Source organism: Anolis sagrei, chromosome 9 (assembly GCF_037176765.1).
Source record: "Anolis sagrei isolate rAnoSag1 chromosome 9, rAnoSag1.mat, whole genome shotgun sequence".
In the NCBI taxonomy this organism is placed as follows: domain Eukaryota; kingdom Metazoa; phylum Chordata; class Lepidosauria; order Squamata; family Dactyloidae; genus Anolis; species Anolis sagrei.
In genome coordinates this window covers 18,677,746-18,694,865 of record NC_090029.1, presented here as the reverse complement: position 1 = coordinate 18,694,865, position 17,120 = coordinate 18,677,746, and the positions used below count along the sequence as shown (strand labels likewise).

Here is a 17,120-nt window from a genome sequence, read left to right as displayed (position 1 = left end):
GAACTAACAAAATGAACTTCAACAAGGACAAACATAAGATACTCCACTTAGGCAGAACTAATGAAATGCAAAGATGCAGGTTGGGTGATGCCTGGTTCCAAAATAGTCCACGAGAGAGCCATCTTGGAGTCTTCCCAGAGAACAAGTTGAGCAAACTACAAACTACAAGAAAGGAGACTCCACCTGAACATTAGGAAGAACTTCCTGACTGTGAGAGTTGTTCAGCAGTGGAACTCTCTGCCCTGGAGTGTGGCAGAGACTCCTTCTTTAGAGGCTTTTAAACAGAGGCTGGATAGCCATCTATCAGGGGTGCTTTGAATGCAATTTTCCTGCTTCTTGGAAGGGGGTTGGACTGGGTGGCCCATGAGGTCTCTTCCAACTCTATGATTCTGTGAGGCAAGAGTGTGATGCAGCAGCTCAAAAAGCCAATGAGATTTTGGGCTGCATCCAAAGGAGTGTCCAGTTCAAGTGAAGTCATGGTGCCTCTCTATTCTGCTCTTTACCTGAAATACTTGTCCAATTCTTGGCAAAGCAATTTAATTTAGATATTGACTCTATGCTGGAAGGTGTCCACAGGAAGGCAAATGAAATGATCTAAGGCAGTGTTTCTCAACCTTCCTAATGCCACGACCCCTTAATACAGTTCCTGATGTTGTGGTGACCCCCAACCATAAAATTATTTTTGTTGCTACTCCCTAACTGTAATTTTTCTACTGTTATGAATTGTCACATAAATATCTGATATGCAGGATGTATTTTCATACACTGGACCAAATTTGACACAAATACTCGCTACACCCAAATTTGAATACTGATGGGGTTGCGGGGAGGATTGATTTCGTCATTTGGGAATTGTAGTTGCTGGAATTTATAGTTTACCTACAATCAAAGAGCATCTGAACTCCACCAACAATGGAATTGAACCAATCTTGACACACATAACTCCCATGACCAACAGAAAATACCGGAAGGGTTTGGTGGGCATTGACCTTGAGTTTGGGAGTTGTAGTTCATCTACATCCACAGAGTACTGTGAACTCAAATAATGATGGATCTGGACCACACTTAGCATGAATCCTCAATATGCCCAAATGTAAACACTAGTGGTGTTTGCGGAAAATAGACCTTGACATTTGGGAACTGTAGTTGCTGGGATTTATTGTTCTCATACAATCAAAGAGTACTCTGAATCTCACCAATGATAGAATTGGGCCAGACTTCCCACACAGGACCCCTATGATCAATAGAAAATACTGTGTTTTCTGATGGTCTTTGGTAACCCCTCTGACACCCCCTCGTGACCCCTCCAGAGGTCCCGACCCCCAGGTTGAGAAACACTGATCTAAGGTCTGGAGACCATGAATCCCTCTGAGGAGCATCTTAAAGAACTGGGTCTGTTTACCCTGTAGATGAGAAGGTTGAGAGGAGTCACGATAGCCATGTATAAATATGTGAAAGGTTGCCATAAGGAAGAGGGAGCAGGCTTGTTTTCTGCTGCCCTGGAAACTAGGACTCAATGGAGCAATGGGTTCAAATGACAGGAAAGGAGATTCCACCTGAACATTCCGAAGAACTTCCTGACTGTGAGAGCTGCTCAGCAGTGGAGCTCTCTGCCTTGGAGTCTGGTGGAAGCCTCTTCTGTGGAAGCTTTTAAACAGAGGCTTGATGGCCATTTGTCAGGGGTGCTTTGATTGTACTTTTCCTGCATGGCAGGAGGTTCGACTAGGTGGCCCATGTGGTTTCTTCCAACTCTGTTATTCTATTATTCTATGATTCCCTATCCAATGCATAAGGCATATCCAGTTTACTTGTCCAACTGCTCACTTCGCTTTTTTCCCCCAACTGCATACTTTTTCCAGTTTTTTCCTCCAATCTATATTTCTTGTTCAAAGCAAAAGGTCTCCCAAAAAGCCAATTTCTCTTTTCCTTCTGCTCTGTTCTAGTTCCGGCAGTGCCGTCCCTCTTCATTAAAGTCCTCAACAGCACCGCCGTCCAAGCTGTGTGGGAGCCCTCCATCAAGCTGGGCCAGCACCAAGGCTTCAAGCTCTACTACCGCAAGGTCCATCTCCCCCATTTCACCGGCCCCTTGCTTTTGCCGAGCAACGTCACATCTTACAACATCAGCCAGCTTGGTGAGTAAAAAAGATGGGCAAAAAACAGAAATCCTTAGTGCTGTTGAGAAAAGACCATATTAACTTGAGTCTCACATGCTATCACATCTAATGTGCACCTCAGTTTTCAAAACCCTGATACCAAAAAAAAAGTATTTGCTAGCAAATGTAATGCGCAGTGGCAAAAAGTGCACTCTTTGTCATTTGTCTATTACAGTTGCTGCCTGCTTAGAATCCCTTCTTTAAAAACAAAAGTGTTACTTACTTAGGCAATCCCTCATTGGCCGAGTAGGATAGTCTTTCAGGATCAGTGTTCAGGTGGGTCCGTAGGTCACAGTGGAGCCCTATTCTTGATCTGCATCTTCTCCCGCAGTGAGGGCATTGGTTTACAGGTGGAAAGTGGTATCGGTCGGGGTTGGCTTGACGTGCCTTCCTCTTGGCATGTTTCTCTCTTTCGCCCTCCATTTGTGCCTCTTCAAATTCTGCAGCACTGCTGGTCACAGCTGACCTCCAGCCGGAGCGTTCAAAGGCCAGAGCTTCCCAGTTCTCAGTGTCTATGCCAGAGTTTTAAAGGCTGGCTTTGAGCCCATATTTAAATATCTTTTCCTGTCCATCAACATTCCGTTTTCCGTTCTTGAGTTCGAAGTAGAGCAACTGTTTTGGGAGACAGTGGTCAGGCATCCGGACAACGTGGCCAGTCCAGTGAAGTTGATGGCAGAGGACCATCACTTCAATGCTGGTGGTCTTTGCTTCTTCCAGCACGCTGACATTTGTCCGCCTGTCTTCCCAGGAGATTTGCAGGATTTTCCAGGGGCAGCGTTAGGACCCCAAAGTTTCCAGCACCGGAAGAGAAAACATTTTGGTGCATTTATGCTGCAGAATGAATCCACTTAAACTGCCTTGGTTCAGTGCTATGGAATCATAAGGGATCTAGCCTTATAAGGTCTTGCACCTTCTCTGCCAAAGAGTGTGGTTGTTGTTCATTCGTTCAGTCGTTTCTGGCTCTTTGTGACTTCATGGACCAGAGTGTGGATGTCTCACCAAACTACACAGGAGTCCCCAGTGGCTCAATGGGTTAAACCCTTGTGCCAGCAAGACTGAAGACTGACAGGTCAGAAGTTCGAATCCAGGGAGAGCGCGGATGAGCTCCCTCTGTCAGCTCCAGCTCCCCATGTGGGGACATGAGAGAAGCCTCCCACAAGGATGGTAAAACGTCAAAACATCCGGGCATCCCTGGGCAACATCCTTGCAGACGCTCAATTCTCTCACACCAGAAATGACTTGCAGTTTCTCAAGTTGCTCCTGACATGGAAAAAAAACCCAAACTACACATCCCTGCATTGCAAAGCATTGAGCTATGGCAATTAAATGAGAGATGAGATCCTTCAAAGAGGAGCTCCAGATACTCCTGAAGCAGCTTCACCTTTTGCTTTGGTTCAGCTCTCAGATGACCATATGACGCAAATCTAATGCACACCCTCATTTTGGGAAAGTCGTTTAGTTTTTTAAAAGGTGAGCGTTAAATTTGAGTAAATAATGTGGTTTGATATCACTTTTAACTGCCATGACACAATGCTATGGAATCCTTGTAGTTTGGTTGGGCATCATCACTCTTTGGTGGAGACAGCTAAAGACCTTGTAAAACTATAGTTTCCATGATTCCATAGCATTGGGATGTGGCAGTTAAAGTGGTGTCAGGCTGCATCTACAATGTAGATCAGTGGTTCCCAACCTTTGAGCCTCCAGATGTTTTGGATTTCAGCTCCCACAGTTCCTAACCGCTGGTAAACTGGCTGGGATTGCTGGGAGTTGAAGTCCAAAACACCTGGAGGACCAAAGGTGGGGAACCACCAGCTGTAGATGCACTCTGTGACTCAATTCAGAATTAACAAAAAGGTGGCAAGGAGAGAACTAGATGGCCCTTGGAAGCCCTTCCAATTTTATAATTCTTTAGGACGTTGAGATCTTCTGGGGAGGCCCTGCTCTCGGTCCTGCCTTCCTTGCAGATGTTTTTGGCAGGGACCAGAGACAGGACCTTCTCAGTGGTGGCCCCTCAACTGTGGAATGCCCTGCTTAGGGATAAAAGATTGGCCACCTCCCTCCTGACTTTTTGAAGAAAGGTGAAAAACTGGCTTTTTGAGCAGGCCTTCCCAAATACGGCATAGTTATACGAAATCATGGAACCACTTGATGACGCAACTGAATAATGACTTGACTTGGAGACACTCACAATAATGTTTTTAAGGCTTTGTATGTTTTTTTTTATATTCTTATGTTTTATGCTAATGTTTTTAACAGTATTTTATGATCATTTTATTTGTTATAATTCTTGAGGCATCAAATTGTTGCCGATTGTGAACACTCTGAGTCGCCTCTGGGCTGAGAGGGGCGGTATATAAATGTGGCAAATAAATAAATAAATAGATAAATCATTTTGCCCTTTCCCCATCTGTGCTTGCCATAGAAGCACTTGGAGCAATGGAGGCAGGTGGCCAACCTAACCATATGGTGTCTCTGCATCTTTTTCTTTCAGATCCATCGGTGGTGTATGAAGTCAAGCTTCTTGCTTACAACCAACATGGCGACGGGAATGCCACTGTCCGGTTTGTGTCCCTGCGAGAGACTGTTGACCGGACAGGTGAGAGTTTACACTTACATTCTGTTTGGACAATCATAACATATATGAGGCAGCCATTGGAAACTGGGCAGAAATGGCAGTGGATCCAAACGCTGTGGTCGAACTGGGGCTGTTCGCAGTCACTTCATGTGTGGAAAACCCTTTTGGGGTTCGCAAGGGGTGTAATATGAGAAGCCCTCTCTTGTTCCTCACAAGCTCTCTTTGAACCTAGGCCTGAGCCAACCCTGCAACTGTATGAAAGATGAGCAGACCAACAAGACCTCGGCTACCGGCATCATCATCGGGATCCACATCGGCGTCACCTGCATCATCTTCTGCGTTCTCTTCCTCATGTTTGGATATAGAGGACGGTAAGATGTGTGCAGAGTCTGATGGATTTGGGATGGGCTATCTCAGGAATAATAATAATAATCAACATAATCATAATCATCATCATCAGCAGATGACCTAAAATGCAGACTGTGCAAGGAATAATAATAATAATAATAATAATAATAATAATAACTTTGTTTATACCCCGCCACCATCTCCCCAAGCACGTCAAATACAAATAAAGCAATATATCAACAAACAAGCAAGCAAATAAAACAATATAAATAACACAGTTGAACACAGTTGAACAAGCAATAACACACAAAAGATTTAAAAACATTATGGCAGGGCCAGATGTAGATTAAAATTTTAAAAACCCTGGGTATGTACAGAGTAGGGTATGTCTGGGCATGGGGGTTTTAAAGAGTGATATGGGGGGATCAATCCAATTGATAGATAAAGTGCTTCAGAGGACGTATAGAAGGAAATTGGTCAGATTGGGCATGGACCATATCCTCAGCTGTTGCAAGAAAATCGCACAGACGGACTACAAACAAAGACACAACTCTGTGGCCCAGATGATTCACTGGAACTTGTGCCACAAGTACCACCTGCCAGCTGTAAAGAATTGGTGGGATCATAAACCCGCAAAGGTTGTGGAAAATGAACATGCAAAAATACTGTGGAACTTTCGAATCCAGACCGACAAAGTTTTGGATCACAACACGCCAGACATCACGATTGTGGAAAAGAAAAAAGTCTGGACTATTGATGTCACCATACTGGGTGACAGTCACATTGAGGAAAAACAACAGGAAAAACTCAGCCTATCAAGACCTCAAAATCGAACTGCAAAGGCTCTGGCATAAACCAGTATAGGTGGTCCCAGTGGTCATTGGCGCACTGGGTGCTGTGCCAAAAGATCTCAGCCGGCATTTGGAAACAATAAACATCGACCAAATCACTATCTGTCAAATGCAAAAGGCCACCTTACTTGGATCTGCACGCATCATTCAAAAATACATCACACAGTCCTAGACGCTTGGGAAGTGTTCAACTTGTGATTTTTTAAATACGAAATCCAGCATATAGATCTCGTTTGCTGTGACATACTGTCCTTTTGTGTCAGAATAATAATAATAATAATAATAATAATAATAATAATAATAATAATAACTTTATTTATATCCCACCACCATCTCCCCAAGGGGACTCGGAACGGTTTACATGAGACCAAGCCCATCAGTACAGCAAAGCAAATATACAACATAAAATACAAACAGCAACATATAATGAAAATAAAAATAAATACAGAGAACTATACAAATGCACACACCAAACAATATAAGATCACAGTAATTGAATCACACACATACACAAATTACAGTGGGCAGTGGGCAGCACAAGTTGCAAAGATTAAAAGTTTAAAAACACTGGGTGAGCAGGCCCTGTAACATATCTAGACAGAGGATCAGAGGGACAAAAATGAGGTTTAATTGCACTAGAAGATGGGATAAAGTGCTTCTGAGGGCATTTTATGCAAGGTTTGGTCAAGGTCAGGGATTATTGTTCATTCATCGAAGGCACACTGGAATAGCCAAGTTTTCAGACGCTTCCTAAACACTGCCAGGTTGGGGCCATGCCTAATGTCTCAGGGGAGTGAGTTCCAGAGCTGAGGGGCCACCACTGAGAAGGTCTCTCCCTCACTTGCGATGGGGGCGGGAGTGAGAGAAGGGCCTCTCCAGAAGATCGAAGGGATCATATGGGCTCGTAAAAGGAAATGCGGTCACGAAGGTAGGCGGTTCCCAAACAATTCCCAAATAAATGGCAAACAATGAAGCTCCTTAAACAGGGAGGTTTTTGAATCAGGATTTCCCATATTGAGGATTCCAGCTTTCCCTAAGCTGATGCTTTTCTTAAAAATCAGACCATGCATTGGTCCAGATGTATTAGGTTACAACTCACATCAGCCCAGTGACTTTCCATCTCAGTCTTGTTCCCATTCTCCAGAACCTCAGGCAGGAGTTTTTCAAGCTCTGTTTGGAGATACCAAGCACTGTACCTTAGGTCTTTTTCTTGCAAAGCCTGGGCTCTGCCATTGAATGATGGCCCTTCCCATAAGTTTCACAACTTTCTGTAAACTGTAAAAATGCCCTGCAAGACCAATTTATATTACTCTCCCCGCTTGCTTTTGCACAGGCTGCTGATGTGTAAGAATGTCCAGGAGCAGTTGTCGACACCGCAGGTCCCAAGAAGCCAGAGGAATGCTGCCACCTTGGCCCTCAATGGAACTGCCCAGAGGGAAAGGGAGGATCCGGACGCCAATGGGAAACAGCTGGATATGAATGAGCTGGAAAGGTTGTTCCCGGCACCGCCTTCCCCGCCTGATCCACACTGCAAAGAGAGCACGGTAAGAAGGGGAACAAGGACTTGAGTTTGTTTGCTGAATCAGCTTACACTAGAGAGATGTGTAAGATGGGTAAACGGTAACACGAGCACTTATGTACATCCCCTTGTTTCAATGGATCATAGAATCATAGAATCAAAGAGTTGGAAGAGACCTCATGGGCCATCCAGTCCAACCCCCTGCCAAGAAGCAGAAATATTGCATTCAAATCACCCCTGACAGATGGCCATCCAGCCTCTGTTTAAAAGCTTCCAAAGAAGGAGCCTCCACCACACTCCGGGGCAGAGAGTTCCACTGCTGAACGGCTCTCACAGTCAGGAAGTTCTTCCTCATGTTCATATGGAATCTCCTCTCTTGTAGTTTGAAGCCATTGTTCCGTATCCTAGTCTCCAGGGAAGCAGAAAATAAACTTGCTCCCTCCTCCCTGTGGCTTCCTCTCACATATTTATACATGGCTATCATATCCCCTCTCAGCCTTCTCTTCTTCAGGCTAAACATGCCCAGCTCCTTAACCCGCTCCTCATAAGGCTTGTTCTCCAGACCCTTGATCATTTTAGTTGCCCTCCTCTGGACACATTCCAGCTTGTCAATATCTCTCTTGAATTGTGGTGCCCAGAATTGGACACAATATTCCAGATGTGGTCTAACCAAAACAGAATAGAGGGGTAGCATTACTTCCCTAGATCTAGAAACTATGCTCCTATTGATGCAGGCCAAAATCCCATTGGCTTTTTTTGCCACCACATCACATTGTTGGCTCATGTTTAACTTGTTGTCCACGAGGACTCCAAGATCTTTTTCACACGTACTGCCAACCTTCAGATCAGCAGTTCAGTGGCACAAGGGTTCAGTGGCACCGTGGCTCCTAATAAAAATAACTTTATTTATATTCTCCCCCAGGTAGAAGGTAACAGCAAATCAAACAAGAACACGATAAAATATACAGCAATTAACCTACATCAATTTATTTTATTTATATATTTACAGTATTTATATTCCACCTTTCTCACCCCACAGGGGACTCAGGTGGATTACAATGTACATATACATGGCAAACATTCAATGCCATAGACCAGTGGTTCTCAACCTGGGGTTCCCCGATGTTTTTGGCCTACAATTCCCAGAAATCCCAGCCAGTTAACAGTTGTTAGGATTTCTGGGAGTTGAAGGCCAAAAACATCTGGGGACCCCAGGTTGAGAACCACTGCCATAGACACACAATATATATAGACAGACACTCAGAGGCTATTTAACATTCCAGCTTCTGGCTTCACCATCTGTTTGTGACACTGATGAAGTACTTCCTCATTCTTTGCATACTTCCTGGAGATTTTTATGGCCTCGTAAATCAGTTAAATTAGCCTCCCCATATAAGTTGTACCTAAATTTCCTACTTGACAGATCCAACTGCCTTTCAGGCTGCAAAGGTCAACAGCAAGCTACACAATTTTGGTCGGAAGCTCACTTTCATCCGGGCTGGCTTCGAACCCATGACCTTTCGGTCAGTAGTGATCTTAATGCGGCTGACTCCCAGCCAGCTGCGCCACAGTCCCAAAAGAAATAAAAGTAAAACATGACAAATGAAATTTAACATAAAACACATCAAAACAAAGGAAAACGAAAAGTAAACACAGCAAAGGATTAAAAGTTGAAAGTTAAAAACTGTAGTATATGATGGAGGGATAAGTGACTATAGGGCCATAAAGGCTAGCAACCCAAATGACACTGCTGCAAAAAGTAATTGCTAAAAAACCAAAGTTACAATATTACCCAAACATTCCTGGAATTCTACAACATACATATATTAAAATACAAAGAACAAAATTAACATATAGTGAACACAAGATGCTGAAGTTAAAGTAGAATCAGCACTCTACTTGCATAATGTGAATGTCAACATTGGTTTTTGGAAGAGGGTTGCAAATGACTCTTGTGCATTCAAATAACCTTTCCCTCCCTCACTGTCTCTCCTCAGTTGGATCACAGTCTTCCTACCTCACACGATGAAACCCAGATATCCACACTTCCGCCCGATGAGTTCAGCATCGTCGAAGAGCAGGGCGACACCCCGTTTCCAAGCCTGTCTTCGGGTGACGCCTGCTCAGCCTCAGCCAAGGAGAACCAGCTTTGAACCCAGCTCCAACCAATGAAGGATAAGTGACCAACACGGTCGAGCTTCTGATCGGACTCTCCAGCCAACGTTGGATTAGTCTCTGGTGATGTCTTTAAGAGGACTCATCAATCTCAGGTCAATTTAAGTCTGTTTCTTTGCGCAAACACAGGTGTACTGTCCGTGGGCAGCCTTGTGGAAGCTTCATGAAGTCTGCCTTTCTGACCTCCCTCAGGCCTTTGCGTACCTTCTTTCCTATCCAGATCTGAGCTGGGCAGGTTTCAGAAGACATCTTGGCCCACCGCCTAGTCACCATTGACACCAAATGTGATGGGGACCGTGGGCTGACTCAGTTTACCAATGCGTTCCTCCCTCTGGCAGCTTTAGTAAGATTACTCTGTGGATTCCCTTTGGCGAAAAGTGGAGAGAACCGATTCTGGCAGACCTCTCCAATGTCGGCTTTCTCCCAAAAACTCTGCAGGTGCTTGGTTGGCCAAACCTTCTCCATGGATTTATGGACACTTTTTGCCACGTGCGTTCGGCTCTCTGTGATTCTCAGGATGTGTTTTTTCTTCTTCTTGTTGCTGATGAACTGCTCGAAAGGCAAAACAAGTGTGTCAAAAACATGTTTTCAAGCCTGCACGAAGGCTACTGAAAGAAAAGACTTGGACGGACATCCCGAGCAAATTCAGAACCTACCTCAACCGGAATTGAATGTCTTCTGGGAAGAAGCAAAGCTCTTGTGTCTTCCTTTTGTTTTCAAAGCAAGTAGTGTAGCATTTTGGTCAGTAGGCGTTTTGGTACTACCTCAGAAGTCACGCTCCATGTCTACCACGTTGGTTGTTGTTTTGTTTTTTTTATTTCGTCAACAAAAGTATTCCTTTGATTCTCATTGTCGTCCCAATGTAAAGCACTTCCAAAACCTTGAAAGCAATGTTCTACCTCAAGATGTTTTTATAGAAGAATGGTGTGTCGTGTCGTCAGACCTCTTTGCCCTTCGCCTCTCTTCCTTCGGCTCAGTCCCTGCCTTCCAAAAAAGTGGGGACTGAGAGCAGAGTGGACTCATGCGTCCAGTAGATGACATTTCCCTTTTTAGTCTCATAAGCTTGCTAGATAATTTGTGTAGGCTTTTCTTACTGTCTCAAGAGTTGCTTTTAATATCATGTTTGTCTCTTTTGTAAAAAAATATAATTAAAGATTGTTAGGGTTGTAGCAAAAGGCAGGTCACCCGTTGCTAGCTTCTGCCCATAATGCAGGGCTGGGCCAACTTGTGTCCAAAACACAATCCTTCCAGATCAAAGCATGGGGTGTATCAGTGGGTACCATGGTCATCTAAGGTCCCATGGGGGCAGTGTAGCCCTTTTACCTCTTGAGGTTGCCCACCACTGCTGTAATGGGTCAATACTGGTCCACAGGTTGCTACTGAAGACTACTGCTCTCTATCCAAAGCCAGTTCACACCAGGGATGTTCCTTAGATGATCGAGTTATGGCCACATGGATAAATTGAGGCACCATAACTGGACTTCTTGTATCACTTTGCAGTGGACATAAGGCTATTCATTGGTTCCAGTCACTATAACTGGACTTCTTGTATCACTTTGCAGTGGACATAAGGCTATTCATTGGTGCCAGTCACCATAACTGAACTTCTTGTATCACTTTGCAGTGGACATAAGGCTATTCATTGGTTCCAGTCACCTTGTATCTTTATATATATATATTTTCATGTCAGGAGTGGCTTGAGAAACTACAAGTCACTTCTAGTGTGAAAGAATTGGCCGTCTGCAAGGATGTTGCCCAGGGGATACCCGAATGTTTTGATGTTTTACCATCCTTGTGGGAGGCTTCTCTCATGTCCCACATGGGGAGCTGGAGCTGACAGAGGGAGCTCATCCATGCTCTCCCCAGATTCAGACCTTTGACCTATCAGTCTTCAGTCCTACTGGCAGTCCTCCTGTAGCTTTATGAAAAGGCTGAATATGGATCAACCAAACCTTGAGTTTTCTCCTCTGACTGCGACCTCTGCCATATAATCCAGATTATCTACATTGAACTGGATAATATGAGTCTACTCTGCCCAATAATCCAGTTCAAAGCAGATAGTCTAGATTTTATATAACAGTATAGAAGGGGCTGACAGTGTCTCTAGTAGACAACCATCTCCAGAGCTCCATTTCCAATGGAGATACTCTGAGTCAAGCGTAGGGCCTTCTGCATGCAAAGTGAATACTCTATAACCAACTTATGACATTCCTGAGCCTTTTCTGCTGAAGGAAAGCCTATTGTCTTTCCAGATAAACCTGCCCACATTCATTATACTTAAGCTTTAGTTGTGGTTTCTCCAGAGCTTGGAGTCCTTGCTTTGGGAAGTTCTCAGAATATCTTAACCCAACTTGGTGGATTTTGGGTGTTGTAGGGCTTCACTTTATAGTCCACTCCTACTAGAATGGATCCACTGACTTTATCTTATGTGTTGAGTCATTGGAGATACTCTAGTTGGGATTAACCAATAGGAACCAGTCCATTGTTTCCCAAAGTTACTTTACCAAGCTGCAGTGAGGCAGTCGATCCACCTAGTCTTTAAGATTGCAGGCTATGAGGAAACCTTGTATTTTTAGCTCTCCTGGTTACAACCCCTTAAACTTGGAGAAACAAGGCATGGAACCTTTGAAAACAAAGCTTGTGTTGTGTCATTGCGCATTATCCACTCCTGACAGGTAAAACCATACAAACTGCTCGCGTCATCCTGGAAGGGAAGGGTGCCATGGTTATCTCAGAATCAGGCTAGTGATGAAACGATGGCCTTGTTCATGTGAAATGTGTGAACCATTTGCAGGTCTAGGGTGATCTGTGGACCAGTAAGACCTGTTGTCTAATAGGGGATGGATACTGCTTGGTGGGCCTCTGCTTGGTCCTTAGCAGTTGGCTTCTCCTGGTTTGTTTTGTAGGTGACTGGTGTGGCGCCATCGGTGATGGACCTCATGTTTTGAAGCCTTAGAATGTAGCACGTTTTCTCAATAGGCTGGCAACCTACCTCAGTTATAAGTAGTCAGCGTGACCAAGCGATGTGGGGAAAAGGATGAGCAATGTCTCCAATATGGTTATTGGTGGGAGAGAATGATCAAAATGATGACAAACCCCACCTGACGTCTGTTGACGTGGGCCAAAGCATGCATGAGCCGGATGAGTCTCCCTCATTTTCCAGAATGGTGGAAGCTCACTTTGTCTGCTTTGGTGGAAAACAGGGCCATGTGGGACAAAGCTGAAGATTTAAGAGGTGAAGCCAACTACCTCTTGACTTCCATTGGTAATACAAGGATCCCATGTTTGTGGAACTGTGAATCGACTCCAGGTTTGAGTTCAGACATTATTCAATATGCTCAATCCTATCCCACCCTATTTATGGTCCACTCCTACTAGTATGGGCAGCTTTGGATCAGTGAAAAAATACCTTCTAGTTCAGGCATGACCAAACTTCTGCCCTCCACATGTTTTGGACCAACTCCCACATTTCTACTGGCTGTTAGGAATTGTGGGAGTTGGAGTTCAAAATACCTGGAGGGCCTAAGTTTGCCCATGCCTGGGCGATACCTTTGGTGTCCACATCAGCCACTCCATTGTCATGTTTCCTTTTCTATATATATAAATATATCTAATTTTATTTTAGTATGTTTAATTCTAATAGCTATTTTTATAACTGTTGTTGTTTTTGAAAAAATAATTAAAATATTTTTTGGTTAAGAAGCAAAAGGAATCAAAGAAGGATAGGGGAAGGAAGACATTAAGTTTGGTTGTTTTTTTTTTTTAAATGCCTCAACAATATTATTATGACCTTTACAAAGAACAGAAAAACCAATGCTCCCCAAATTCTCCATTTTGAGCACCAGCAAGAGGCGATCAGGTGGCTTTTCTGCCATGGCTTGGCTCCTTCATCACCTAAAACATTTGTGTTATTGAGCGCAAACTTTAACATGTAGAGTGTATTTACTGTGAGTGTAAATAAGACCCAACAGGACAATATGTGTATCTGGATATAAATCTCTTGTTTCGTGGCATTGTTACCAAATAAGATGTCTATGGTTTCGGTGGCTCTCTAGACAGTGTATAAGGATGGGAGGGGAGCATCCTTTTTGGATTTTAGTCTGAACTTTAAAGGCGCCACACATTGTGCTGAAGTCACCTCACCTCCAAACAGGTTCAGCACATTGGAGAACCCCTTTAAAATTCTGATTAAAACCCAAAGTGGCTTTACGGTCCCACTGATATAAGAACCAGCATGGCTGCTGCCACACAGCAGAAGAGGACAGTCTGTGAGCATAGTGTCAGATGTGGGTCCGAGAGAGAGACACAGACTGGGACCCTATGTTGGTGGTGGCCTTTATTCCAAGAGCATTTGGGAAATGTTGTGTTCAACATGTGGCCCTCCAGGTCCTGTTGGAGAGCTTCTCCCATCCTCACTCTCTTTGGGATATACTGATGTGGTCAGATGGTCCTCACTGACAGTTGGCAATTGGTCACCCTCATTAACATTTGGCTATGTTGATTTGACTGTGTGGCTATGGCCAATGGTGCTCACTTGATATTGACTGCATTGATATGGCCTGATGTTCCTCACTCAATATTGACTGTGTTGCTATTGCCAATGGAGCTCACTCAATATTGAATATGTTGATATGGTCTGATGTTCCTCCTTGACCATTTTGCTATGGCCAATGGTGCTTACTCAATTTTGCCTATGTTGATATGGTCTGATGTTCCTCACTCAATATTGACTGTGTTGCTATGGCCAATGGTGCTCACACCACATGGACTGTGTTGATATGGCCTGATGTGCTTCACTCAATATTGACTGTTGCTATGGCCAATATTCTTCACTCAGTATTGACTATGTTGATATGGCCTGATGTTCCTCACTCAGTATTGACTGTGTTGCTATAGCCAATGGTGCTCACTCAATATTGACTGTGTTTCTATGGCCAATGGTGCTCACTCAATATTGACTGTGTTACTGTGCCCTGATGTTCATCACTCAATATTGAATATGTTGATATAGCCTGCTGTTCCTCATTAACTGTGTTGCTATGGCTAATGGTGCTCATTCAGTATTGACTATGTTGACATGACCTTTGCCAATGGTGCTCACTCTATATTGACTATCTTGATGTGGCCTGATGCTCCCCACTCAATGTTGTGTGTGTTGCTGTGGCCAAAGGAAGGAGGTAAAATGGAATTTGCAATGAATTTAGTCATTAGTAAATCCTGATCTCTGACCAAATAAAATAATGCAAAATTGTGAGACCTAGGTTGTATTACCCCTGTGTTACATCACTAGCATTGGCTCCGGAATACCTTCTTTTTTTTGAACGGTCACTCTCAAAATCCCAAGCCAACAATGAAAATAATTAAAAGTAGCTCTGTGTTCTTCCATTCAAGAAACGTGGTCTTTAGTTCTCACCTTGCCACCTGTTTGTGATGGTTTAAGGCTTAGTTTACATTGTAATAGCTAAGAAACAAAAAGAGAGAAAAAGAAAGAAATGCCTTTGCTTTGATTGTACGTCCAATTACAACATTAATAAGACACATCTTTTTTCAGGGTGAACTTTATCTAGTAACCATTTTTTAAAAAAAAAACATGATTTGTCTAAAAAATTTAAAAAAATCAGATGTGAAGTTTTTAAAAAATCTATTGCCAAAGCAAGACACCTAATTTTTTTTTTAAATTAGCTTCGGCTTCAAATTGCTCCCGGGTTGTATGAACCTGTTCTTATTTTAATACCATGTTATTGTGATGCTGTAAACAAGTATTTTGTCACTGTTTCCTTTGTGTAAAAGGGAAAATGTTGTGCCATTTTATTAGAGACATTACAGTAGGAAATCTTCTTTCTTCTCTTCCTTCCTTCCTTCTTTCTTGTTTTACCTTCCAGTAAATGTAATGGCTTCACCCAATGCGGATTTCCCATTGGCGCAAAGCAACAGATGATGGATGTGAACCCCTACAAAATATAATTATTAATAATAATTATTAATTTTATTCTCTTTGAAAATATCATTAGATTGTTCCTCTGTTGGGGGGATTTCTTTGACCTAGCTAGTTAGCCAGAGATGTTTCCAATAGACCAGCCTTTGCGGAAGGTCTTCTTGACCTATCCTTGATGACAAAACAAGATGAAGGGAATCTGTGCTTGTTTTGGGTCATGTTTTGCCTCTTCCAAGCCAAGTTGATGTTAATGGTCACCAATTTGACAGACCCCCTAATACGTTTAATACGATAGCAATGGTGGGGTTCAACGGTACTTTGGACTTGTGCTTTCAAATTCACAGGAAAGCTTTGGGCATCTCATTCAGCTGAGTAGAGAGTTGCACATCTCCTTGTGGAGAGAGAAAGCGGGGTATAAATAAACATGATAATAATAAGAATATGTGGCTGCCATGTTTTAATCCTCCAAATGGTTTTCTAGGAGGAATCACGAATAAATTAAAGCAGTGTTTCTCAACCTGAGGATCGGGACCCCTGGGGGGGGGGTCGTGAGGGAGTGTCAGAGGGGTTGCCAAAGACCATCAGAAAACACAGGTTAGGGCTGGGCGGTTTCGTTCGTTAATTTTGTAATTCGTTAATAATTCGGATTTAAAGTGGCTTACGATCCGATATTGAACCATTCAGGAGCAACTAAAAATCAAAACGAATTTTTAAAATTTATTTCGTAATTGTTTCGAAATTGTTTCGTTATTATTTCGTTATTATTTCCGTATGTCTGGTGCAAGTTTTATAGTTGTTGTTTGTTTTATTAGTGATAAAAAAATAAATTATCACACCAACAGTCAACAACAGAGGGAGAGGGAAGCTTCAGAAGTTCCCCCTGTCCCATTTGGAGGGTTTTTTAGCGTATTGCGCAATCGCGTCCGCCATTAACGAATCGATTCGTTATTGTTTCAAAATTGTTTCGTAATTTCCGAAATTTCGTAAATATCGAACTTTTTTAAAGAAAAAATTCGGAATTCTTTTAAAAAACAAAACGCAAAAAACCCCTAAAAACGAATCGAGTTTAGAAACAAATTTTTCCGTGGTTGCCCAGCCCTAATATACACACACACACACACACACACACTCATATATATACATACTCTCATATATTTACATATACATTGATACACACATATGTGTGTGTGTATCAATGTATATGTATATATATGAGAGTTGGGTTTTGATTTGCAACAAGGCTTGTAGAAATGATGTCTGACTTTGACATGTTCTTTGGTCTTTCCTCAAATCCAAGAGCCGTAATCACAGTTGGGTTGCAATTCCCATTATCCCCAGTCTGCATGACGGGGACCCTAGTTTGGGTCCCCAATAACATCTGGAGACCTAAACTAGGTAAAAACTAAAGACCACCAACTACTATGTACAAAAATTATTGTTGGTCCTCTGTATCCATGGATTCTCGATCCATGGATTCAACAACCCTTTGGGGGAAACCATAAGGCGGATGTGACCCTCCATGAAAATGAGTTTGACACCCCTGGTTTAAACAAGCAAACAAGAA

At 43.0% G+C, this 17,120-nt stretch overlaps 1 protein-coding gene across 2 annotated transcripts in view; it reads left to right on the top strand.

Annotated features, from left to right (window-relative positions):
• Positions 1-16,235, top strand: part of IGDCC3 (immunoglobulin superfamily DCC subclass member 3) — a 105,769-nt gene extending 89,534 nt beyond the window's left edge. The window contains exons 9-13 of one of the 2 annotated variants that reach the window (XM_067471317.1): positions 1,944-2,132; positions 4,645-4,749; positions 4,961-5,099; positions 7,261-7,471; positions 9,444-16,235. In XM_067471317.1, coding sequence (XP_067327418.1) covers positions 1,944-2,132; positions 4,645-4,749; positions 4,961-5,099; positions 7,261-7,471; positions 9,444-9,599 — 800 coding nt within the window. In that variant the 3' untranslated portion in view covers positions 9,600-16,235. The remainder of the gene's footprint in view (positions 1-1,943; positions 2,133-4,644; positions 4,750-4,960; positions 5,100-7,260; positions 7,472-9,443) is intronic. The other variant, XM_060755612.2, reaches the window with a different exon arrangement.
• Positions 16,236-17,120: the final 885 nt, after the last annotated feature.